Source organism: Dryas octopetala, chromosome 6 (genome assembly GCF_963921425.1).
Source record: "Dryas octopetala chromosome 6, drDryOcto1.1, whole genome shotgun sequence".
Taxonomy (NCBI): Eukaryota; Viridiplantae; Streptophyta; class Magnoliopsida; order Rosales; family Rosaceae; genus Dryas; species Dryas octopetala.
In genome coordinates this window covers 14,411,699-14,438,893 of record NC_141371.1, presented here as the reverse complement: position 1 = coordinate 14,438,893, position 27,195 = coordinate 14,411,699, and the positions used below count along the sequence as shown (strand labels likewise).

At 34.8% G+C, this 27,195-nt stretch overlaps 2 protein-coding genes and 1 long non-coding RNA gene across 4 annotated transcripts; 1 reads left to right on the top strand and 2 right to left on the bottom strand.

Moving 5' to 3' along the window:
* Positions 1-2,062: 2,062 nt before the first annotated feature.
* Positions 2,063-6,151, top strand: LOC147282670 (uncharacterized). The gene is made up of 5 exons (XR_015123113.1): positions 2,063-2,181; positions 3,677-3,740; positions 3,827-3,932; positions 5,491-5,565; positions 6,021-6,151. It is a non-coding gene; the product is annotated as an uncharacterized LOC147282670 (long non-coding RNA).
* Positions 2,748-8,236, bottom strand: LOC147282669 (uncharacterized). The gene is made up of 8 exons (XM_086249276.1): positions 6,826-8,236; positions 6,596-6,728; positions 6,034-6,249; positions 5,545-5,700; positions 5,030-5,282; positions 3,847-4,247; positions 3,334-3,450; positions 2,748-3,242 (listed from the first exon to the last, which is right to left on the bottom strand). The coding sequence occupies exons 1-8, from the start codon at positions 7,839-7,841 to the stop codon at positions 2,907-2,909; spliced, it is 2,628 nt and encodes an 875-aa protein (XP_086105402.1). The 5' UTR covers positions 7,842-8,236; the 3' UTR covers positions 2,748-2,906.
* Positions 8,237-13,064: 4,828 nt separating this feature from the next.
* Positions 13,065-17,519, bottom strand: LOC147282668 (pentatricopeptide repeat-containing protein At1g80270, mitochondrial-like). Of its 2 annotated transcripts, none has more exons than XM_086247277.1 (3): positions 17,369-17,519; positions 15,705-16,290; positions 13,065-14,556 (listed from the first exon to the last, which is right to left on the bottom strand). In XM_086247277.1, the coding sequence occupies exons 1-3, from the start codon at positions 17,401-17,403 to the stop codon at positions 13,309-13,311; spliced, it is 1,869 nt and encodes a 622-aa protein (XP_086103403.1). In that variant the 5' UTR covers positions 17,404-17,519; the 3' UTR covers positions 13,065-13,308. The 2 variants fall into 2 exon arrangements, with proteins under 2 accessions (XP_086103403.1, XP_086103404.1); XM_086247278.1 differs by having other exon boundaries at positions 15,705-16,284.
* Positions 17,520-27,195: the final 9,676 nt, after the last annotated feature.

The window sequence follows — 27,195 nt, the reverse complement described above, 5'->3', positions numbered from 1 at the left end:
TCATTTGTTGGAGTTCGGGAGAAAATCTATGCCTTTTTTGCCGTTAACGCTTCTGTTTAATTTTTTAAAAAATGGGCTGCTACAGTAGCGCGTTATTGCTGGTGGGCCGGATAATCATGGTTTTTATTGAACTGGACTTAAAAAAAAAAAAAAAAAACCCCTTTATAAATCCCAACTTATATGTAAGTTTTTCATTTATTCAATTTTCGGCCCATACTGGACCTTATTTATTTGCAGTAAGTAAGAAATTGACACGTCAATTGCCATATCAGTTGGAATACAAAGTGGTGTCTCCAACATTATTGCTAACTAAGTAAGTAAATTATGAAAGAACAATGTTCGGCTTCTTACCAGTAAGGTGACTATCCCTCACTAGCCGATCACAATTTGACATGTATTTAATTGAAAGCTAATGCTTAGCACATTTAGGAGATAACTCTTAATGCTGATTAACACTAGCAAGCCAAAGAAAATGGGGACGACAATGCAATAAAGAGACGAATAGTTTTTAGTCATTTATAGATTAATAAGATAAATTTTCTTGTAGTATTATGGTATTATGTTAAAATTATTGATCAATCACAATCATGGTGTTATTGCCCTTTCTTTTCTATTCAAATTCAATGCTGATTAGACCATCTACATGCATTCTTTCTACGTGTAAATATTATGTTGTCGTCTTTTTTTGTTTTTTTGGGTAAGAATTATGATATTGTCTTTGAATAGTGGGTTAATTTCACACTTTTAAATTTTTCGTGTTTTCACATATATCCTTTAATGTTTCAAAAATTATAGCAAGATCCCTTGAGGTTTTAAATCATTTTCACAAAATTCCGTCCAAAAACATCTCTAAATGACAAAGTTAACTTTAGAGTTCGTTTACCCATTAAGGCTATTATGTTTTCACATAACGTACCCCCGAGATTATAGCATTTTTTTTTTTCATATTATCGCTTAATCATAAACACGAATGGCAGATTCTTATAAATAACAAAATAACATTTACAAAGTTAAAATAATGTTTCTCAATAGTAATATCACTTCATTACATACTAAACAATATTGTTTTCTAAATTTTCAACCATTGTAATTTTTTTGTCCTGCTCGTTTATGAGAAAAGGGTTATATGCAAATGCGTTGAAACTGAGGGTTTATTTCTGCAATTGAGTTAAAACCTCATAGGGTGTTCCTATAATTTCGGGAACCCTAGAGGGGTTATGTGAAATGATAAACCTTATGAGGTATGCATGTAAATAACTATAAGGCTGAACTTGTCATATAGAGGTATTTTTATGCTCATGTTAGCAATTTTTGGACAGAATTTTAATGGAAAAGGTTATGTGAACACAATTCAAATCTCATGGGGTCTTGTTGTAATTTTTGAAACCTCATGGGGTATATATGAAAATACGAAAAAACTAAGAGGATGTCTGTTTATTGACCATGTGCAATGGTGGGTGTCAATTGACAATTTAATTCAATTATATTAACCCCTATTTTTCAACTATGTCAATTATTGACTTGACATGAAATTGTTTTCCTGCAAAAATTGTACTTCCAGGTGGAAGCCACATCCATCTGCTAGTGCAAGTTGACAGGATGGGGCAGGGGGCAGCTTCTTTGCCAATCAAAGCTTGCCACCTGTTCATTCTCTTTCTCAAACATGAGGCTAATTTCTCAAGTGGAGCCGGTTGTTCTCTTAGCATTTGTGAGGTTAATTTGCAATTTTCATATCAATTTTTTGACGTGCATCTTGACTTTTGACATTCATTGCAATTCAATTTTTAACATCGACTCTCTATTGCAAATCCTTTTTATTTTATAAAGTCAATAAATTGAAATTAACTTGACATTGACACCACCATTCCACATGCTTTGAATAGCAAAGTATAATATGACTCGAAACACAGCCGTTTAGCCAAAAGAAACGATAGAAAATGTCCTTGGGACCGATCATAAAGAGAATATCCTGCAAGTATTCGAATCCGTTGGCAAGAGAGAGAGGGAAAAGAAGTCATAAAATATGAACTCTTCCTCATTTTGAGGAAACGCCACCGAACACCAAAACTGTCCCAAAATGCCTAAAACATTCCTACCTCAATGCCTCAGCTGTAAGACTTTAACTTCAAAGTGATCCAGTAAAGCCCTTCATCCAACCAATATGCATACACAATCCTTCATGTAAGCTTTATATTTATGTTTGTTTATACATCTGAATTCTTAACTCTTTGAACTTAAAGCTTTTCAATGCATTTGTATGTGCTGTGTCTATATATCCTGGTACTAATTTAAGCTTCCAGGAAGGAGGTGTTCGTTATTTTCTTTACTTCTTCTGGAACTGAATAACATGCTCTAGTGTATATTTGGGAACTCCATTACTTTCCAGAACTTGTCATGGGGTCACAAATCTAGAGGGTCAGTATAAGGTATCCCGCATGGTAATGTTATTGTTCTGTGCTTCCATGAGCTAAATGACAAATTTTAACATTTTGGTTCAGTTTTAAGGTTAAATTCATTAACTGCATGTACAGAAATTTGAAATTTTTTCTAATTCAACTATCAAAATGGAGGTGTCATATTCAAGGATTTCAGCCATTCCTTTGTGGATCATGATTTTTGTGTTCATAGACTAACCTGGAGAAGAATACTTAATAAGCAAAAAGAAAGATCCTACCCCAGAATACTTAAGAAAAAAAGTAACACGTAAATGATTATGGAAGGTATATTTTGTTATGTGAATGTAGAATTAGATTTCATTAGCACATGCAATGATCATGCCTATGCCTTTGTGTGTGGAATCAAATAAGAAACAAAATAAGCATGCCTGTGAAGCACAAAACTGAGAAGTGCCTTAAGAAATGAGAAGGTAATATAATTTGAATTGTCCTCTTCGAGGACTGCTTTTCTTAAAGAATTTTCAAATCTGTAAGATTTTTCACAAAAGTCTCTCCAACTAGGGAGCCAGTCTTAACAAATACAGCAGGGTAGCCAATTGGAGCTTCTACTGTGGCTTCAAAACCCTGTTTTGTAAATTGATTTCCAGTCCATATATGTTGCCAAGAACAATTTTCTCCTGTTGGAAAATAGGCCTTAACATTATTCCTGCCTTTGTCAAGGACAGGCACCACTAGAATCTCGGTACCAATCAGAAACTGCTGGTAACTCAAATTATGCACATGTTCATCATCTGGGTAATGCAGAAAGAGGTGGCGGCATACAGGCATACCCTTTTGAGTGGCTTCCTGTAATGCAGAGAGAGAAGTTTATCAGATTTTTTGTAGTTAAGTTTAAAGATGCTATGTACAATTAGTATATAATAACTTCTGGAATTACCTCTACAAGCTGGATTCTGTAGAACTTCCAAGCTTTGTAGACTTTAGCAAAGCGTGCAAAGTGAGATAGAGTTCGGTCGTTTGAGTAGAATTGGCTGTTGCAAGATGGTTTATTTCCCTGGTTTGCAGAAGATAGTTAAATCAGTAGCTAATAAGGTCATACCTGTTATAGCCTCTAAGTGGAGGAATTCAAATATTCTGATGAAAATTCATGAGAAGTGTTATTATAGCTGTCAAGCCTTGATTCAGCATTTTGAAATTATGAGTGTGTGCTGAGAATTGGAAGCTTATGGAAATTAACTTATCTTTGTACCAACCTTCTATTCTTTGATGAAATTTTACAGATCATGTTAGAGTTATCAAGGTTCAATTAATATCAGTCATGACAATGGTACATGTTCACTAAAGGTTTGATTCAGTGGTGCCAGATTGTACTTATATTTTACTTAATAATGATGATGATCAATGAAAATGTTGATGCTTTTGTATTTCAGGAGGCAGATGTTGAACTTACTTCATGAGTCCGGAAAACAGTCGTGAAAGCATTTAGCTCCATCCATCGCAAAAGTAACTCTTCACTTCTTCGGTACTTAATAATAGGTAAGTTTACAGCACAGTATCCTCCAATATCACTGTGATTAAAAGCATACCCAGAAAGCCCACTGCTGAGTAGACCAACAACAGCACTCTTTATCCCATCATGAGCCTGCCAACTTACCATCTGGTCTCCTTCCCAAAATAGCATCCCCCACTTGGGACTATCTCTGAAACCAGCCCTCATAAAAAAGACCAAGGCCTCTTCTGGGTCTTCTTTCTCCTTCCCCACACGGTTAGCTTTCCATTCTTCCACAAACTCTCTGTTTATTTGGGCCCACAGCTCTGGGTATTTGTTGTGGGCTGCAATAGGATCTTCACCTAAAACAATCAATTATAATTGTTAGCATATCCTAATTTTATATGAAAATAATATTCAAGATGCCAAATTCAGGATCTTAGACTTTTGGTGATAAAGTTTCAAAACAAAAGGCTATTAGCTTTGCTCCCTGTGTCAATCTGAAAGAATATTTTGACAGTTCTATGTGACTGTATGAAACTTTCAAACATATGGGGATGTGATGTGTTTTTCTTTTTTGGGTGAAAAATGAACTAGCCAATTTGAAGATGATTGAAACCCTTATTAGAAGCTGTGACAGAAAACATAGTAAGTGTTGGGACAAGTATAGTTATTCTTAATGCTTTGATTCTAAAAAAGAGGTTACACTAAGAATTTTAGTGAGACTGCACCATTGGCACCAGAAAATAACCCCTCCAGGGACAAGAAGATTGGAAAATGGATAACAAATATAAAGCAAAGCCTGAGGCTCCTTTTAATGTTTAAGCCTTCCACTATTGCTTATGGCACAAAGCTTCCTGTTTTCTTCTGATAAGGTAGTAACATTGGATATTATGATAAGTGTGCAACCATTATATAACATTTCAAACCAATGAGAGGAGCCAAATTGGAAATGCTTGACCTTTTTTAGATAGCCAAAACACTGAGCCCTCTTGGCTCTTGTGTGTTTCCAAATTTGTTCACTACTAAACTAAACACATGTGAATTCATGCAAAAAGTTTCTAGTTCGCTCATTCTTTGGCAATGACCAAGGTCATTGTAACCTTAAGAGAACCCATTCAAGGATTAAGTTGAGAATTATAACCTGAATATAGGGTGGCATCCACAGGCAGCCCTTCACCAAAATCAGCCATCCATCCTCTGACTCCATCATCCACCATTTCCTGCAGAATCTGCTTGAACCAACTTGCAGTACCTGGATGTGTCAAATCCAACATTCCTACATCAAAAGCTGTATTTGGAACCATGTATGCTTCTCCACGCTTGTCTTTCACTAATATGTCCAACTTCTTTGCTTCCTCAAAGAGGTTCCTCCTTCTGTTTGGCTTATCATGACACTGTGAAATCAAGTAAAAGCTTTCAAACACAAATCACAGTATTGATTCCTATCAGCACAGATTTTGCCCGATGGGGGGCACTGCCATCATTTCATATAAAAAGGAAAAGAGCAAGAACATAAAAGGTATTTTCCTTTTAGAAAAAGTGATGGCATTGCCCTTCTTCAGTGATCCAACACACTGATTGGTAACTGGCGAATGATTGCAGGAATTGTACTAGAAGAGTTTATAGATGAGAATCATTGAAGGAGGAGATACGTACTGGAGCTAGACACGGGTTGCAGTAAGTCATCACTTTAATATGCTGAGCACTAAGATCTTTAATTAGTTGTTGCCATCCCGTATACCTTGTTGAATCCACTTCCCAATTCCACCAGAGTTGTGATCCAACCAATGTCTCTCTCTGGCCCACCCAATCCTGTGCAACAATTATGACAGGGTTAAAAGGCATACAACTTACAACCAATTACTGAAATTTGCTAAAAATTAGAATTTTATGTCAAATATACATACAAAATTCTGTGAAAACAGATTAGAATTTAAATTGTTAGAATTTGAAATGGCTCAATAAATTATGTGGGTGTTTAATTTCTAATAATTGTTCTTAACATAAAGGAAAAATAAATCATTGTTCTGCTACTTCTGTATGTTCTCAACATGTGTGTGTGCACGCACAGGTTTGTGCATGAGTGTTTGTGTATGTATTTGTTTACGTATAAGTATATTATTTTGGTGCAGGGATGTGCATTACCTGCAACCAAAATGAGGAAATGGGAGCATTGTAAGCCTTGAGCTCATTCCAAATATGGCGTACAGATTCTGTTCCACCCTGCATGCCAACAACAGCTCCAGAAATAATCCAGTCAGGAAGTTTAGGAGGTCTCCCAATGGTTTCAGTGAAGCATTCAATAAGCTCAGACGGTGAGTTCCCATGCAATATCCGTCCTTCAACTGAATTTCCGTGTATCTGCAAGCTCCAGCATACAGAAAATGGGAAACTGCAAGTTTAAGACCTTGAATGAGCCAACTAGCCCAGTTTTGTCTTTTTTCATCAAAAAAATCATGGCAAGTTTAAGACCTTGAATGAGCTCCAGTATACAAATGTTAATATTTCGCTTACTTCTTGCTAATAATTCGAATATGACATAGAACACCTTGATCTTCCTTTGTTATCTTTTTTATTCAAACTCAATTTCAACCTTACAGTTCCTACACCCTTCATTCATGACTGGTGGCCTCCAAAATTGTTTTGAACAATTCCCAAATTTAAAATGGCATCATTACTTCAAGATGCAATAGTTATCTAACAGTACCTGTATTTGAACTCTATCATGCTTCGTTAGATCAAAAACGGAATAATCATATCCTTCAAGGTAAAGAGACCTCATCTTTGAAGTCATATAGAATGGAGAAGGAGCATAGGTTGTACTCCAATCACCCCCAGCCCTGCAATGGAAAAGAAATGCATTAAATATCAAAATCTGTACAGTCAATATCTAATTGGAATTACATGGTTGAATAGCTGAGCTAGCCTTTAGTCTACCTGTAGCTGATCAAGTTGGCTGCAAAGGTAATAGGTTGATCCCCTCTCCCAATACCTTGTTCCTGAACAAAAATGGGTACCCTTTTGCCTTTAAAATCCATATGAGAGAACTGCTCTCCAAAACCATAAAATCTCTCATTTTCTTCACTTGAATATGTCAAGCACACCCTGTTGAATTCTGTGACTTCTTCAGCCTTGAGTTCCGCAAACTCTTCCTCTGATGAGGAAACTAAGACAAATCCTCTTGGCCTTGCAAAAGACCAACACCACCTAAGTCTGCGCTTCTGAAACCGACCCAGCCTTCGTCTAAACCCCTTGTATCTTCCTGAAGAAGTTGGGGAAGCTTTTGTGCGAAACTCAAAGTTGGGTTGTCCAAGCTTCACTTGGAACCCAATTTGATCATTGCCTTTCTGTTCAAACCAAACCCAATACCTTGCACAAGTAGAAGGCTCCTTTCCCTCAAATTGTGCATTTCCAAGAAAGCCAGATTTCTGAAAACGCTTCTTCCTCATTTTCATATTCAAAACCCAACCAGTTACAAGCACAATAGGGAATCGGGTACCTTTAGAATCTGTTTTCTGGTCTAACCCCAAATACCCAGATGGAAAATCTTGACCTTGAGCCTCTAGAGAGTGATCAAAGTGATTGATCACCCTTATATCTTGAATGGTTTGGTGTTGACAAACCAAATGAAGATTTCTGTCTTTCACAACAAAGGAGCCCCTGCTTTCTTCCACCTCTGTTTCAGCCAATGCTGCAGAGACAAAGGCCAGTCCTGGGATGGTGGACCATATGGCTCGTTTGGGCTGCGATTGGTGACAAATCGAGAGAGACCCACCATTGATGGAGCTCCAAGAGAGCTGAAAATCATTCCCAACTGAGAAATGTTGTTGTGAAGGCAGTGTTTGAGAATTGAACAAGAGGCTTCCTTGGATGAGAGGGAGAGATTTAGGTGTGGAAGGGAAAGGATTGTTGAAATGTTTGTGGTGTTTTTTGGTGATCTTGAGGGCTGCCATATTGGGATTAAAGAGAGAGATGGTGGTTGGTGCATCAGTGCATGCAATCCTCTGTGTATTATATAATTGAAAATATCAAATTTCTCAATAGAACTGTTTATTTATGACTCTTTTCAAGGTTTCCATGAATTAGTTTTCTTGGAGATGATCATAGACTGCAAGAAAAGAACTCTACTTTAACGTTTACAGAAGTAACAGAACAGTCAACCTTGGATGAGAAAGCCGAAAGGTAGTGATTTGACTTTTAGAAGCTTTGCTTTGATTTCACTGGTGGACATGTCAAAAAAATGTGGTCAGACAGACCAAACTGCACCAATTGATTAGCGGGTATGAATTATGATGTCCAAATTGGATTTTCCTACTTGTTTTTTCTTTTTCTTTTTGAAAGAATTGGATTTTCCTACTCCCCACTTGATGGTGTGTTTGCTTCTATGATTCTATCCGTCTTTTACAGGCGTGTTGGAAAATACCCAAAGTTTCAAATCAAATTAAATCGATCGGATTTAGTCTGGTCTTTTATTTGTTTGTTTTTGTTTTTGGATATTAAATCAAACCAATTCGAATTTTGTAGTTTGATTTTGGTTTTTAATATGGAACTTTTCAGTTTTAACTGAACCAAACCACCACTAATAATATGTATTAATTTTTATATATTAATTATTTTATATATGATTTTAATACCTTTAATTATAGAGTAAACCAAATTCTCAATTATAGTTTATATATGTTTGTAACTTTGTATATGTTTATTATAGTTTATATAGTTTATAAATTATAATTTAGACTATATGATTTTAATATCTATTAATTATAGAGTAAACCAAATTTCTTATTACAGTTTATATATGTTTTTAAACTATAGAAGGGTAAGAACTTGTCACTTGTTCATTCTGCGTGTTGTACGTTCATTTTGTTTTTATGTTGTATAACTGGTTAGAACTTGTCACTTGTTTATTTGTGTTGGAATTTGTTAAAACTTGAGTAATTTGTGTTTAAATTTCTGAAAAGTTCTTAGATTGTCAAAATGAGCCTTTGTATAACCATATGAAGTGTGCAAAATGAGCCTTTAACTAGCTAAATTAGGCTTGAAAAATGGGTCATTATCCAAAAAACTCACAAAGTTGGACTTAATATTTTGGCTAAGTTGTTACCTGGTTTCCGGATAACCAAACTATCTGAACCAATATTCACGATTAACCAACAAGATTTGGCTAGGCTTGATTTGGTTTTGGTTCTTAGATTGGTCATTTCGTAAATGTTGATTTAGTTACAATTATTCCTTTGGCTTTGTTTTTTCGTACCATGCACACCCCTATTCTTTTCCTATTATTAAAAAACTAAAAGCTTTTGTTCAAAAGAATTTGGTCACTTATTAGTTGAAATTTTTAGGGACTTTTACTAATAGTATTAAGTAACAAGCTGAGACATTTTTATATTTACTTATAAATTTAGATTAGTACTATTCCCACCCCCTTCAAAATTGTTAAAAAATTTAATCTACTTATTCCACCCATGTTTTCCCTAAATTACCCCCACCTCTTTCCTTTCCACTTCAGCTTCCCCTTCTCACCCAACGTAATCCTAACCTTGAAAAAGGAAAACAAAAGAACACTGCCATGGCTGGCAGCGCTGCACCTGCTAAATTATTGAATGGTTGTCTCCATGAGTATTTTTCTTTTGATTGGTCATAAATATAGCTTCAACATTCTACATTAGAAATATCATTTCTAATGCTCTTATAAGGTGGGGGTTCTACCGATGTACAAACCCATCATATGAGTTGCCATGGAAAATAGACTGTCATGGCTGCAGCCATGGCAACCCTGAGTTTTGTTTTTTTCTTTCTTAACAAATTTAAAGAGTTATTTATACTTATATCCTTGAGGTTTTAAAAATTACACATATACTTACTGGGATTTCAAAACTGTTGCATATAACCAATAGCGGAGCCATGATCTTCATCCAAGGGAGGCACGTACTATATAAACTTTTTGAAACACACAAAATATTTAGTATTGATTAATAATTTTTTTTGGTTATAAGCATAATATTTTTTCTTTTATGAGTCTTTAAATTTTAAGAATGTTGTATGATAACTTCATTGTTTTGAATGTATAATTGTTTCCCTCAAAACATTCATAATAATAAAAATCATTTTTACATAATTATAATTACTTTCACAAACAAAAAATTCAAGAGAATTAACTTGTTCTTAAGTTAATTAATCATTAAGTATTTTCTACAAAAATAAGGATTTTTTTTATAAAATGAGCAAGATAGATCAACTTTTACCAATAAAAGAAAAATAATGATCATCTGGATTTACACATGTTACACAAGAAACTATTTCATTTTTTATACAAAAAATAATTTATTTAGAAAATGTATGTCATATATATTAACAAAAATAATAGAAAAATCAACAAGAAAAATCAATTAATTAGAGTTGAGGGGGGCCTGTGTCCTCCCTAGTCCCTATATGGCTCTGCCATTGCATATAACGAGAAAACAAAAAAGAAGATATTTGTATTGAGGTTGGATTTTAGTAATCTTATTAGGCCATTTCACTTCTTTAGTATGCATTTTTGCATATTTTCTCATCATATTTGTCTCAATGTAGGGGGTTAATTATGTGTAACAGTTTTAAAACCTCAGGGGTGTATGTATAATTTTTGAAATTTCCGGGATGTATGTGAAAAGATCATAAATTTCAGAGAGTGTAAGTGTACGTTTTTTTAATTTTATAAAAAATAAATCTTAATTTTTAAATAAAAGGGGTGAGAAAATATGATTGGTGGGTGAAAATAATGCCACTCTAAATTCATCCATAGAAGTTTTAAATATAATTTGACGAATGCTCAAACAAAAACATAGAACTTTCTAATGCAATTACACCTATTTATCCAAAATGTAACTATAAACCTTAAATTGTAAACTCCTAAATTCTTAAACCATACTAAAGTAAACTCGCTCTCACACACCAAAATAATCTCAAATAACCCAAAACAAAAACAAAAACTTATGTAAATGCAACTTAATTGTTCTGTTTATTATCATTTTCTACCAGATGCTATAAAATCCAATTTTTTAATATTTTCCCAACTCTCTCAAAGTCTCATATGAGGTGATCGAGTCGTACATGCATACCATAGTATCATCAGTCTCACCTAGTGAAATCGATGATTTTTGTTTCTTTTCTAATACGTTGGCTTTTGGTGCGATGATTGAAGGCTTATGCATTATCCAAATGAATCTTGACTCCATCAGAAGAGATTATTCATGATAATGCATCGGGACCTATTTCTGCATATAGGTTCCTTTGAGTGAACCCAGACATAATGAAAGGCAGATTATTCCATCACATGCATGCACACTGCACTTTTGTTGTTGGTGAACATTTCGTGCAAGTTTGAATATTTGCTTATTCTATATTCATGCATGTATATTTTGTCTTTTATGCAACTGAAAGAGCATCCACCCTTGTTCTGCGAATATATACAATCCATACATACACAATAATGATGCAATTCCAAGTTTGTTGGGTAGACGCCACATGCATCTTCATAGATTGATACAAAACAAATTTAGATTGTCACATGTTGCTAGCAGCCTAGCACTGTGTATGAAATTTTCAGGATAAAAAATTAGTGTTTATATTCTCACATTTTTGTCTTATTTTTTCACACATGACACACCTTATTTTTATACCTTTTATTAAATTTCAAAAAATATATAACATGTGTAAAAATATAATAGAAGGCGCACATCAAATGACTTAAGATGAGAACAACAATTAAGAAATTTCATCAAATTATAAATATTCACACTATTTTTTAAAATTTAACAAGGGGTGCAAAAATGAGATGGGTAAGAAAATAGAACATAAGGGTTGTGAGTATAAGCACTCTAAAGAATAAGACGTGAATTCTCTGTTGTACTTGTTTTTACAGGTATTGACGATTCTACAACATTTACCATAGGGAGCACCTTAGACAATTGAAACAGTTTTTTATTATTTATTTATACCACAACCATATATGTATTAATATACAAGTACAACTAAATTTTTTTAAAAAATAATTAAGAAACTCGAATTATAGTCTATATGGCTACAAAATTTAGATCTGGAGTCAATGAGCAAGCATTAACCAAAGACAAGAAGAATATTGTGATTAGATTGCGAAGAATAAAGTAAAAAAAGAAACAATATTATATTCTCATATTAGTCAAGAGTACAAAATATATGTTAAAATTATAAAGAAATTGAACACAAATAAACTGATTTGAAAATTATTGGTGGCATGGCTCCATGCTGGCTTTATGAGTTTGATTGTTGAGTGTGAAGCATCCTTAGTGGTGGCAGCTGTGAATTCGAATGTGGAAGACTTGGGACCTTATGGGATGCTTGTGGAAGAAATTCAACATTTACTTAGTTCTTTCACCAGCATATCTATTACTTTGGTTTCACATAATTCTAACCATTTAGCTCAATTTAGTTTGGGTAGTCACCAATCCTTATTTTGGATGGAAGAGGGGCCAATCGGGCTTCTACCTTACCTCCATGTCCATGTTTCTGCTTGGATGAGAATGAATAATTTAGGCATGTTGCCTTTGATTAAAAAAAATAAAATATAGAGCTAGATGCATCTTCAGCTAATCCCAAACTTTATTTATTAACCACATTGTGGTTCAACCTATAACTATTTGATCTAATGGATGTTATGTAGTCTCTATTTGTCGAAACAGGGTATGATTTCAAAATTTATAGATGTCAGTTGAGTAATAAAAAATAACAAAAACATATTGTGATTTATATTTAGTGGGGCACTAAATGTAATACAAATAGTTTTACTCTACTATTTTTCTTCATTTTCTTTTATATTATTATTTTCTCAGAAAATTCTAAACTAGGATTTATGTACCGTTCCCACCTATTACCAATTTCTTTCTTTTGTTACTGAAATAGCTTAGGAAAATTTCAATCAGTGTTAGAACTGCAATGAACGCCAACGTTTTTTATTTTGCAGATGGTACTGATACCACCAAACAAGGTTAGCAGCAGACCCTTTATTGAACAGTGGTTAACAGGCTTGGGTAAAAAATTTGGTTTTAGTTTGAGGTTACACAAAGCCAGTCAGATGAGCCTACTGTCAAAAAGTTTCGCTCGTCTTCTAAAATAAATTGAAAAAAAAAAAAAAGGAATCATTCAACCATGAACCAAGCTGCAGTTAATAGAGAGCTAATGAATTATACTTCAGAATCAAAGTCACACATTCATGATCTGCAAACCTCGCAGAAGCATGATGGTAAACGGCTCAACATCCATCAATAGCCACAAGGTTTTTCCATACACAAAATACTCTGAGCATTTGAACATAAGATTGCAATAGATAGCAGAACATAATGCTGAACCTACAAATTTACTAGTAAATAGTTGTTCATAGATCAAAGATTCAAGAGGAATTCCTCAATCGAGCAAATCCGACACTGCTGTCTTCCTAAATGGATCAATTTGAGCCAGCTGTCCCAGCAAACCTTTGTTGGGAAAGATATGATCTGCCTTCATCCGGTCCCAGATTCCATAAGCTGGAGCCTTGGCGTTTATATAGGCCTGAACAAGAGATTGGAACTGACGAAGTCGAGCGGTATAACCAGCCTGTCTCATCCTATAAAATATCTTTTCGGAGTTATGGATATCACCCCTCCTTGAATATTGATCCAAAATAGCCATAAAGGAATTGAACATTGGCTTTTTCTGGTTCTGCTGGGCAGCCTTCTGCAAAATAGAATCAGCTTTTTCGACCTCTCCTGCTTCCACATAGAGTTTGACAAGTGCATCCCAAATCAGTGGGCCAATCTCACAATTGTTATCTCCCATACGCTTAACGAGATCTTTACCCTTGGCCAGCATCTTACGGTTTGCATACACCTTCAAAAGCACAGCATAATGCTTGGAAGAGAGTTTCTTCCCTGTTTTTAACATCTTATCAAAAACTGCCTCTGCTTCTTCAAGTTTATTCAATTTTCCCCAAGCTTCGATTGCAGCCATGCACTCTTCAAGCCGAGGATTAGACTCACAAGCCTTCCAAACTCTGTCCACTTCATCCGCCTCTCCCAACTCTGCATAAAGGGGAAGCAGGGCTCGACAAGCCTGACGGTTCTCCTTTAAGTTGCCCCCTTCCATCTCCTTCAAAACTGCCTCAGCTTTTTCTCTAAGCCCGCCATTAGCATAGTGCTTAGCCACGATGGCTTTAGTAGTGAGGTCTGGTTCAACGCCTTCAGCCTTCATTGTCTCATAAACCTGATCCATTCCAGTAATGTCATTGGATTGGCCTTTGGTATCTATTAAGAGTTTATAAGTGAAGAGAGTTGGCTTGATATTTTCTTTCTCCATTAGCAGTAATACATCTGCCATTTTCTTCTTGTCTAGCCTCTTGTAGAGGAGGAGCAACTGGTTGCAAGTAAATGCTGTGACTGGGAATTCTAGGTCCTTCATTTTGTTGAAAACTTCCTCAGATTTCTTCAAATTGTTGGCACTTACACAGTTAGCCAATAGGGTCCGGTACATTACCTCACCTCTGAAGGATTTTGGGACCGTCTCAATGTATTTCTCTGCCTTCGAGAGGCCACGTACTTTGGCAATTAAGTCAAGGCGAGATGCATAATCTCTTTCAATAAATTCAATCTTCTTATTTGCCTCCAACCACTCTGAGAGCTGCAAAACCAACCAACCATCAAAGAAATATTAAAAATTCTGTGTACACGAAATTCATGCCTTTGAAGGAACTGGCAATCAAATACAAGAAAATATCATCCACTTGTGGTGCCAGAGAATACTATTATCCTCATTACATATCTAGTGCCAAAACACAACTGAACATGAATTACAACCATCACAAATTCATTCTGCTTTACTTCTAACTAGAAGATGGACAAATGGAAGTGTAAGTGCCCAAATTAGAACTCATGGCTTCAGGGCCAATTCTTCTTTTACCCAGCACTCCAAAAAAACAGAATCAAAGCAACAAAAATTTAATTATATGCCCATCTAATTTATCACCCAAAAGGAAAACCGAACAGGACCAGCTAAAGCCAGTGTCATTGGCAATCATGTTTCAGTCCGACTCATCCCGCCTTCAAGTGCAATTGCATCAACCGACAAAAGGAAGAAACAAAGAAGCAAAGGGTGTCATGTTTACAAAATAATAAGTCGAAACAAGAAATTATTCTTCATGGGGAAGACCAAATGAGTGAATGAAGTGCTAGAATAATGCTGCAAAGCACACATTGATAAAAGGCCTCAGTTAGATTATTTCCTTGGTGAAAAATAAGTCGGTCAAAGCAGACCTGTCTTCCTAAAATCCTTGCTTGAAGTAATAATTAGTGAAGCCCTCAGCGACATTTCTGCAGTGTTTATAAATATACAGAACAGCTAAGACTAAAGACATAATATCATACTACAACTTCATCAACCCACTTTGATGAAGCTGTAGCATGATTAGTGATAATCCTTGCTTGAAGTAATAATTAGTGAAGCCCTCAGAGACATTTCTGCAATGTTTATAAGCATACAGAACAGCTAAGACTAAAGACATAATATCATACTACAGCTTCATCAACCACTTTGGCAATTTCTACTAAATCACACACAAAGATGTAACAGCTGTTATGTTGGGATATCTTTCTTTTTTGCTAACCAGCTAAATCAGGATATCTATATGCACAAACAGCAACCTAAGATTTGAAAAACAACTAAGTTCAATATATAACCATATAAGGCAGTTAAGACCGTAGTAAAACTATTGAATTTATTCTCTAATTTACAAAATCTTTATGCATAGATAAGAAAACAAGTCAAAGCACCTGCAATGCCCTCCCAAACATTCGTCGCCTGCGAAAATTGAGCATGGCCAGTGAGATCTCTGCACGGTTTAAATCATTTCCTTCTTCAACCCACTTATCAAGAGCACTATGAACAGAGAAACCTGGGAAATCTAAGATGGCCTTGAACAATGCTGAAGCATCCCTTTTCCTTCGTGATCTTTTCTCACTTGGATCAGTCTCAGTCTCTGATAACTCCATCTCAAGTTGAGAAGGTTCAACTTCATCATCATCAGAGAGTTCTGGTTCAGAAATTAATTCTTCTTCATTTTCATTGCTCTCTCGAATTGCCTCAGCAATAGGTGGTGTTTCAAGTTCAGAAAACCCGTCTTCCAAGTCATCTTCCTCTCCACTGCTTTTTGTCCCAGCTTGTGAAGAGAGGCAGCGTCTAGCAACATAGAAGTTTGAAGAAATATGTGTTGTGGAGTATAATCTCTTGGAAGAGAGACATCCATAAGATATTGATTGAGGGGACTCGAGAAAACAAGCCTCATCTTGTAAGTGAGTAATCAGTAGCTCTGAATTAGTACAAGCAGCACGAGAAACTCCTATGCTAATCCCTCTGTTCCTGAAAGCAAAGGAAAATTAAGTATCACATAACACCGAAAAAAGTAAAGAATGGGCAACATAAAACGACAAAATTATGTATAAGTTATTTACACGCCACTTGCCAAGAAAACATACACACTCAAACAAACAAACAAAAACAAAAACAAATAATCAATAATAACAGGACATATATAACTAAAAGTGATATATGTCATAAAATTCAGAAGGAATGGGAGTCGAGCTTCTACTATTACAAGCATACTATGAATTCCTTTGAAACAGAAGAAATACAACAATGGATCTCTAAAAATTGTTACAGGAAGAAAGGTAGCTTCTTAGCTGTTATTCTCTAAGCGTGGAAAAAAATTAATTAATTATAAAAGGACATATATAAGTAAAGCAATATAAATCATAAAATTCAGAAGGGGTATGGGAGTCAACAGCAGGAATGATGTTGGTGTAGAACATCCCATTATGTCACAAAAATACAAAGGCCTAGGATCAGAAGCAAATCACTTCTGTTTCCTTTTTTTTTTCTTCCTTCACTTCATGAATTCAATTTTCTCCTCTATTTTTCCTTTTGCTTTTAGAATTTCACATGCACAAAATTTCATTTTATTCCCTTTGAAGAAAAAAAAAAGTTTATCTCTTTCATTTCTCAAAGATGAGACATGTAACTAAACAGATTCCTTTTTGTTTCCTAAACCTACTAATTCAGCATGAGTTCAATTTGTTCTTCAAATAGTTACATACATTTTTCTGAAACTGAACTTTGATTTCAAACTTTGAAGGTAAAATGAATCTTTGTAAAGCATAACCAAAGAGACCCTGTATTTATTGTACTTATCTATGTTAAGTGCATATAAGAGATCAACTAAAACTAGCAACAAAAAAAAAAAAAAAAAAAGAGAGAGAGAACGCCATAATCCACACTCTTACAAAGGAGGCCCTAAAACCAGTAAAACCCATCATTCAAACTCAAACTCAATCCCATTTCCCCAGTTTCTCAGTAACAAACTGACGATTAAGATGAACCCAGCGAACCCAAAAACAGAGAGAACGAGAGATAAGATACATATATAAATATATATATATACCTGAGAGGAAGAGAAGCACGACGAAGAGCCCACATGACGATGGCGAGGAAGCAAGAAACCCGTAATAGGGAAAATGGAAATGGCGGTGTTCGTTTTGAAGAAAAAGCGAAACCTCACTCTCTTAAACCCTACAAACCCTCCCCCTTGGGTATGTAGCTGATTTGGGATGTACGAGGATTTTTTTTTAATTCAATAATCGCAAGAAAATTTGTTAATATGGGAGTGGGAACATTTTGGTTTGGGAAATTCTATTTCATACCCTAAAATTTACTCACTGTAACACAGTTACAACTATCTTTAAAAAAAAAAAAAAAATACCTACTTACCTTTTAAGAAGGTTAAATTTCATTTTTGTTCCATATGGTTTAATTCAAGTTTCACATTGGTCACTTAATTTTAATTGTTATGATTATGGTCTTGTAGTTTATAAATTATTGTAATTCAATAATATATTAGCATTTTTTGTTTATTAAATCATCAAATTTGTTAAATTTTTAGTTATGTACTTCACAAACCATTGTGATTTTGGTAATACACTTTACATATTATTTAGCGATTTAATAATGAATTAATTGACAAAAATGCTAAGAGTCCTTGAATTGCAACGATTTGTAAATTACAATACTAAAATAAAAAAAATTAAAACTACAAGAATCAAAGTAGAACCTGGCCCAAACTAGGGGTCGGCAATGGGCCGGGCTAGTTTCCTGGTTCGGGCCAGGCTCGGGCTTGAATTAGAAGAGCCCAATAGGGCTTCGGGTCGGGTCGAGCTGAGCTTAGGTCTTAATACACAAGCCCAAGGCCCACCCATCAGGATCGGGGCTTACGGGCTTGGAGGGCCGGGCTAGGCCCGAACGGGTGGCCCATAATAGACCCAAAGCCTATTTACACACATATATATCTTCAATAAAAAAATATAGGATTTAAAAACACGATTGAGATGTAAGCTTCTACATATAAATAAACTTGAAAAGTATAATTCTAACAACTTTCCCGTTGAAACCCTGTCGTTTTCATAATTGTGAAGACCACAACGTTCATTTTCTATATTCATAGTCAAATATCATCCTTAAAAAAAATCGGCCAAATCAGAATTCATTTATCCATTCGATTATCATTAGAAAAATCACGATCATTCATAAGTTGGACCACTGTTACCTAACTTTTATATCTCCGATTGAATTAATTTTTTGCAGGAATGATATTTGAGTGAAGAACTAAAAAATGAACGGTTCAAATAGTTGAAAATACAATTACATCATATGTTTATAAAACATATGTAATAAAAACTCTAAACCCCAAATAATTCATTTAAATATTTAATACAAAACTTGAGATTTCTTATATATTAAATTATTAATACATTATATTAATTATATAAAAATTATATAAAACTTAATTTATTGGAGTAAACAAACGAAAAACCTATTAAATATGTTATGATTTACAAACTACACAAATAAACTAGTCAGCTTAGTTGGTTGAGAGTTGAAGCTAGTTCAGTGAAGTTTCATATTCGAATCAAAACATAGTCAAAATCTTATATGTTCTTTTATTGAAGATATATTTGTGTGTAAACGGGCTTTGGGCTGGGCTTCGGGTTGGCCTAATCGGGCCGGGCCATGGGCTTCAAGAAGATGGCCCAAACCCAGCCCAAGGGACTTTCGGGCAGGGCCAAGCCGACCTAAATTTCGGACTAGATTGGGCTTCGGGCCTTGGACGGCCTAGCCCAAACTACAATGACCAAAATAAATGAAGTTTCAGTTTGTAACAATTTCATTATTCAATTTAATTAAACCAATTCGAATTCTTTAATACAACATGATACACTTAATCAACTATGAATCATTAATTAGTTAATTATAATCTCCAATAAACATAATTTAAAATGCTTAATTAAATGATTTTTTTTTTAAAGTCCATTTTTTAAAATGCACTGTTCATTCGGCCCACTTTTTAACTGCCCAGTATTGTTTTAAATGAAAATTTGTTTTTCTTCATTTCAGTGCCAATTGATACACAAACTAAAAAAAAATCATAATTTAAGTATTTTTCATTCCATAAACATGTTAAATAATAACCAACATATAACACAAAAAATCAAGATGAGGGAGTCACATCCATAACTTAATCATTTGCGTTTTAATTGTATATATAATTGATACTATCGAATAGTAACAATTCATAACATTAATATTATTGTTACTATATAGTTATTACTTGACAGTAATAATTGCCCTAGCTGTACTTTCAAATCGCGCCCAGCACCTCCTAATCGCGCCCACAGTAACAATAAGTGTCACTGTATGATAATAACTATCATCCAAAATAGTTACTACTCAACAGTAACAATAATTGTCACTGTATGATAGTAACTATTATCCAAGATAGTTATTACTCAACAATAACAATCGTCTTCCGAGCAAAAGAATAAGAATCTGACAATTAACTGTATATTCTTTATAATTAATTGGAGGAATGAAGGGAAATTAAAGCGCAACAAACAAGCCATCAAGGAATGCTTCATCAACCAATTTGACATCTCTGTAGGTGGCATTATAAAACCAACATTTCTAATACCGAGCATCACTTTATGTTCCACCACCTAATGAAAATAAAAACTTTCTTCTTTTCCTTTTAGTGCAAATTGGACAAAAAAATGTGCAATGTAATGAGTATACATTATTGTACAAGAGAAACAATAATCAGTATGCATAAAACATCTAGTTTAAGCATGGAAGTTATGAAAAATGATTCCTAAAGATTTCTCTTTAGACATTAAATTGAAGCCAAAAATGTCCATATAGACAAATAATTAGCTAGACAAAATATGCTATATAGCTAGTGGTAACAATCATAGCCTCATTTACATATTGTTACTAACAAGCAGTAACAACCATAGCCCCGTTACCACTTGTCAGTAACAATCATAGCCCCATTTATATATTGTTACTGATAAGTAGTAAAAAATATAGCTCCATTTACATATTGTTACTACTTATCAGTAACAATCATAGCCTACTTACATATTGTTACTGACAAGCAGTAACAACCATAGCTCCCACTTATATATTGTTACTGACAAGTAATAATAACCATAGTCCTACTTACATATTGTTACTACCTGTCAGTAACATTAATCATAGCCCACTTACATATTGTTACTAGATCTCAAAAGCAGCTCCAATGAATCCAATTATTGTACCAACTACAATTTTCCAGCCAAATTTCATTTCCTGCATATTCAATTTCACCACATTAAAAGAGCACTAATAACAAGTAAAAACTATAAAAGTTGGATTTATTCAATAGTTGGATTCACCTTCTGTGGTTCTAGGGGTCATGAGTGATTTCTAGTGTATTTTTCTTTTTAAAATGAAGTTATTACTTATATGTATGTGTTGTGTTGCTCATTTCATAATGCAATTGTCAACAAAGGTCAAATGTTTTCTAGCTGACTTACACCAACAATAAGACGAATGCTCACTTTTTTTTGTGGACTTTGACATTCTTTTCATAGGAAAGCAATCTGTTTTTCTTTTTATAAGATTACTTATGATATATGATGTGAGTTAATCATTAATAAATTAATACCCAAAATTAGAAAAGAAACTAATGGGAAATTAAAGAGACATTTATATTACAGCGGGACTTTTTGAAGCATCTTGTTTCAAAGATTCTTGTGCTGAAGCAACTACTGTAGCAACTATAACAACAAGAAAACCAATCACAACCATTGCAACCCACCTTAGACTCCATCATTGTAATCCAACTTCTGCCATCTGATTTCCAAAATATCAAACTTCCTTAAACTTGTATTTCCTCAAACTCAAACCTGCGAACAAATAAAACCTCTACCAAAAAGAAAACCTAGTTCCTATATGGACCCATCCTCTACTTAGAGCTAGTTGATAACTGCATAACCCATAGATGAAAGTACTAAAAAGCTTCATTCCATAAAGAACCAATAAGCTATCAGAAATAAGCTATCATAATTTTTAGCACAAGTACAACAAAACTAAATCCAATTTTTCGCACAAGATACAAATCTAATTGAAATCGAACAAGGTCAAATTGAATCGCAGATCAAAATGAGTAAATCAACAACAAAAATAGAGAATCGAAGCTATAGAGAGAGATGGATACCTGGATACCGTGCTCGATGACTGGTCCACCACCAGCCTCATCGACGCCTATTGGAATGTTACTTGGTAATTAGAATATTACTCAGTAATTATTCTTTGTTCCCTATCATTAAATGGACTATTGGCCTTATACCTTAGGAAGGCCAAAGGGCGTTGTTGGCTTGGGTTGTGTAATAGTGCCATTAGTGCATTAATGATGTTCAGTTGGCTGCTGGTGCAGACCTCTATTTGTACCAAGAGAGTGTTTGTTCTCTCTTTATGATGTTAATGAGAAGTTGATTATCACAATGGATGTAAGCTAGAATTATCTCCAGCTGAACCACCTAAACTGCTTGTCTTCTCTTATTTGTCTTTGTCTTTTGCTTTCTATAACGCCATCGACGATTCGAAGCCTACTCCATCGAAGACGATTCAATTCCCAAGGCCTGCATCAGGACCGTCTTCGCCAGTGCGAAGAAGCTCTGCGAGCAAATCTTCCAGGGCATCGGCTATGTTTTCAAACGCAAAAGCGTCACGCGAGGCGTTTGCAGTCTAGCAAGGCGAGGCGTAAGCCTTGACGCGTATAGCGTAAGCCTTTCGGGCATAAAAAAATATAATAATAAAAAAATTATAAAAACAATTATATAGCTAAAAAATAGCATTAATTGTCATTCATAAATAAAAATCATCCATATTACATATCAAATTCAATAATATTGTCCAAATTAAATAGAAATCCAAATAAGCATATTGATCTAACAAGATCATTCACAAAAACATAGTAAAAACAACCACTTCATTCATCCCATAATACTCAATATTCACTATTCACAATACTCTGCCCAAAACACATCACATATTCATTATTCACTGCACTTCACAATTCTGTGAATCTCACAATATTCAGTTATTCACATAATCACAAATTCAATTCAGTCATACAAATGAGAAGAAATCAAGAAAGTTAAAAACAAACATACATGATAGTTGTGCCACATAGATGAATGGGCTTCTGCCTCTGCTGCCGAGAATGAGAGATCGAGATTCGAGACTCTAGCTGCGCACAAAGATGAATGGGCTCCTGGCTCTGCTGTCAAGAATGAGAGATGGAGACCCCTTGCTACGCACAGAGAGATTGAGACTTGAGAGAGAAAAAGGCTCCTAGCTGGCTAGCTGCCCAGAACAAAGATTGAGATTTAAGACTTGAGAGTTGAGACTTGATGAGAGATCGATTACAGAACATAGATGACTAGATCGATTCAAGTCAGAGACCACCCAGCCGCCGTGTCGCCATCACAGAGATAAGTCTGGAGAAGTTGAGAGAAGTGAGAACGACTGAAAGGGAAGGACTGATGATCTGAAAGAGTTTATTAAACTTTCAGCCCAAAACGAGGTCGTTTTGGGACTGAGAGTTTTGAAAAAAAAAATCACGCCGAGCGTCGCCATTCACGCCTTCAACGCCTTGCCATCGCGAGGCGTACGCTATCTGTGCCTTGCCGTCGCTTTTCAGTCATTTTACACAGTCCGGCGACGTCGTGCGCAATCGGTCGCCATCTCGCCATGACTCGCGCCTTGAGGCGCGCCTGAAGCGCGCTTTAGAAAACATTGGCATTGACACAACCATTCAACAACGAGCTCTGAGCCAACAAGGTGGGAGAGAGAGAGAGAGAGAGAGAGTGAGTGAGGTCAGAGAGAGTGAGGGAAACAAAGATAGATGGAGAAGACGAAACGGAAAAGAAGATGAATGTTAGAATGTGGACTGAATTAGGTGTTATTGGACCTCCTTCAAAAAAAAAAAAAACACATGGGTCTTAAAGGTGTAGAGAGCCCAAATTTGGATTTTATAATCATTTACTTTAATTAAATTAGCAAATTACAAATAAATTAATAAAACATTTGAAAATTTCATAATAGTCAAAATAACAACTTGCGTTCCCAGTGGAAGAATGGTGTCATTTTTTTTTAATCAAGATGGGTTGGGCTTAGTTTTTAGTGACATACTAAAATAGGTTTTTTGAAAAAAATAATAATAATAAGATAGGCTAAAGCTCATCTGGCCCTCTATGTACATTCGTCCCTGTCAAGAAGAAAAGTAGAAGTCTACTTTTCCAGGTGAGGTGTGAGATGGGTCGGAATATTGGGCCGGGTCGATAATCTAAACACCGGTCATCTTACCTAAAAGTTTTAAAGAGAGAATTTTAAAGTTTTTAAAAGTAAATGGGTTTTTACAAGTCAACCACCTGGATTATGATATCGTTTGCACTTCAATACCAAAATTAAAAATTGAATCAATATCCACCTTAATATTTAAAAAAAATTGCAATGTACATTCTCTATCATAATTGACTCTATCAAAGTGATTACGTAACCATTTTACATGATTATTTTTGTTAAATCAATTATGATACACTATTTTTTCATCTTGGTTTTTTGTTTTAAAGGTTTTAGAATGCCCATATGTGATCCTTCTCTCCAGTCAGTATCGGAAGAGTTTTCGAGCCGTAAGGTCAAGAATGATTGAAAATTAACTATGTAGCCTTAAATTTTATTTTCAGACAAAAATTCAAAGAAATTCTAAATTTAAAATTCAAATCCTGAAAAGTTTTTGAGCCTAATTTCTTAAGTAAATTGAAATTAAAATTAGTTTTAGAAAGCTCATACAACAATATTTCAATCTTGCAACAAAAATTTTCTAAAAAATAGATGGTTAGTTTATCCATAAATTGAAATCTAGGATTTGTCGAATTAATTGACGAAATTTCTTAATTGTCCTAAGATTACAAACAACATAAAACAAAAGGACTAAATTAACTAAATTTATACCATGAGAATCAAATGTGATTTCGGGTCAAAACACATAGATAAAAAAAATATAATTTACCCAAAACAAAACCAACTAATTTTTAAGTAAATTATTAAAAAGTTTATTTTAGAGTCCTTTGTACAAAAAAAAACTCATCTAAAAGTTGGAATGATAAATAGGACTACTTTATACAAATAATAGTGCCTAATTTTAAACACCCTACTCACCAAAAAAATTTGTCTAAACCCCCACCCATCTATAAACTCTTTCAAAACCCCCTAAAACTTATAATCCTAAATTACCCTTCTCACGCATGCTGACGCGCGCTGACGCATGCTGACGTCACTGTAACTGTATTTTGGTGAAACTGTTTTTTTTTTTTTTTTTTTTTTTTTTTTTGGAATTGAAGTTTTTGCTAAAACTCAATATTTCACTAAAACTAAAATCAAACACTGAAATTGAATTTCATTACACTAAAACTGAATTTCAAAAATTCAGTTACACTGAAACTGAATTTCAAAAATTCAGTTACACTGAAACTGAATTTCAAGAATTCAATTACACTGAAACTGAATTTCAGAAATTCAGTTACACTAAATTGAAGAATTCAGTTATGAATTCACTTACTGAAACTGAATTAAGTGATAAAACAATTACACATCGACTAAAATGCAATTACACCTTAATTAAAAAACAATTACACCTTTACTAAAACAATTACACTTCACTAAAACAGTTACACCTTTACTGAATTCCGTTTCACTAAAAAGAACACAGCAACCTTATCAAAAAAAAACCAACAATACAACAAGTCATTGAGATGAGAGGAGTAGCCAACAATACAACGTCGTCCGATCACCTCACGCGCGACGAGTACACGACAGTCGCCACTGCCTTGATCTATTTCTACCTGCAAATTTGATTCATCATATTTCAGAACCATAATTTCATTCAAAGTTCATTTAAAACTCATGTTTCACGAACTGAAACTGTTTCAAGAACTGAAACTGTTTCAAGAACTGAAACTGTTTCACGAACTGAAACTGTTTAATCAATAAATTAAGTAAATTTGTATATACTTATAAATCAATTAAAAAACCCACATTTCTATCCGATTAACATAATTAAGCTAGAACTGAATTTGGGGTGAAACTGAATTTCACAAATTGATTTATAAGTATATATAAATTTACTTAATTTATTGATTAAACAGTTTCAGTTCGTGAAACAGTTTCACGAACTGAAACTGTTTAATTTCAAGAATTTCACAAATTGATTCACAAAATCAATTTCGCAAACTGTACATTTCAAAAATGTTTGTGAATCAATTTCACAATCAGATTTCACAACATTTCACAAATAGTTTACAAACATACTTACAAATCAGTTCACAAATATACTTATAAATCAGATTCACAAGAATTTCAATCTCATTATCTAAATCAAAGAATTGATTTAACAAACATAAAGAACTTAGAGAGATGAGCATTTTCATACCAAAATCTTAACCATGGGTGGTCGGAGCCGCCGAATTCCGAGAGTGGCAGCAGCGGAGGTTGGGGTTTTCAAATTAGGGCTTTTGAAATTCGAGGCAATTGAACACAAATTTGTATACCAGTAGAGAGAGAATGTCGAGGGGAGAAGAATGGGACCGGAACCACTTCAATCCGCCGTCGGAATCGCCGGCAATGGCGGCGGTAAGTCTCGGACCTTCTCGGAGTCGATTCGCCGTCCACGGTGGTCAGTTGGAGAATCGGAGACCACCATCACACTCACCACGTCGAGAGGAAGCTTCTGGAAGTGGAGAGCAGCTGCGACGTCGCCGGAGTCGCAAAGTCACCGCCGGAGATGACGATCGGACTTCGGGCTGCATTTGGTTTTCTGTGGATTTTATGGGAAAGAAAAGGCCATGAATAGATAGAAGAGGAAGAGGCGAGAAGAACCCAACCGGTCCGACACCTCGTCGCCGCCGGAATTGACGGATCGCTGGCGAGAGAGCTCAGATCTGCTTAGACCCGATCTGGCGTCGACGTTTAGTTTCACGGCACGTGGAGGGCATAGGGAGGAAGAGGAAGGAGAGGCGAGTGTGATGGGACCGGTCTCGCCGGCGACGCACGCGCCGGCGACAGCAGCGGGGAGAGAGAGAGACGCAGAGGGGAGAGAGGCAACAGATAGGAGAGACCGAGAGAGAGAGAGAGAGAGAGAGAGAGAGAGAGAGAGAGAGAGAGAGAGATAGAGAGAGAGAGAGAGAAAGAGTATTAGTTGGCTGAAAATGAAAATAAAACAAAAGGGGTAAAACTGGAAAATTAAAATATGGGGAGTCAAAGTTGACTAGGTATTAGTTGACTAGGGGGTTTAGGAAAATATTAAGTGTAAGATTGGGGGTTATGAGAGTTAGATTTTGGGTGGAGGTTATGAGAGATTTTATCTCTAACTAGGGGGTTTATAATTATTAACATTACAAATAAAGTCCACATTATGTTTTTTTTTTCATAAATTCTATTTTTTAATTAAGCAAATTTTCACTGTTGCACTGTGACAAACACTATAATCTTAATTTTCCTAAGATTACAAACAACATAAAACAAAAGGACTAAATTAACTAAATTTATACCATGAGAATCAAATGTGATTTCGGGTCAAAACACAGATAAAAAAATATAATTTACCCAAAACAAAACCATCTAATTTTTAAGTAAATTATTAAAAATTTTATTTTAGAGTCCTTTGTACAAAAAATATTCATCTAAAAATTAGAATAATAAATAGATCTACTTTATACAAATAAAGTCCACATTATATTTTTTTTTTATAAATTTGTTTTTTTTTAATGAAAATTAAGTAAATTGTCATTGTCGCACTGTTCGACCATATCGCCGGCAATGATTGTGACTTTGCGA

What these genes read in the sequence shown, in the direction of transcription:
- LOC147282669 (XM_086249276.1), bottom strand. Translation starts at nt 7,841, where the DNA reads ATGGCAGCCCTCAAGATCACCAAAAAACACCACAAACATTTCAACAAT. An exon ending in ATGATAGAGTTCAAATACAG is followed by an intron (nt 6,250 to 6,595) that starts GTACTGTTAGAT and finishes TGGAGCTTGCAG; the next exon opens with ATACACGGAAATTCAGTTGA. An exon ending in CTGTTTTCCGGACTCATGAA is followed by an intron (nt 3,451 to 3,846) that starts GTAAGTTCAACA and finishes TCTGCAAACCAG; the next exon opens with GGAAATAAACCATCTTGCAA.
- LOC147282668 (XM_086247277.1), bottom strand. Translation starts at nt 17,403, where the DNA reads ATGTGGGCTCTTCGTCGTGCTTCTCTTCCTCTCAG. An exon ending in CGTGCTTCTCTTCCTCTCAG is followed by an intron (nt 16,291 to 17,368) that starts GTATATATATAT and finishes CTTTGCTTTCAG; the next exon opens with GAACAGAGGGATTAGCATAG. An exon ending in TGTTTGGGAGGGCATTGCAG is followed by an intron (nt 14,557 to 15,704) that starts GTGCTTTGACTT and finishes TTGGTTTTGCAG; the next exon opens with CTCTCAGAGTGGTTGGAGGC.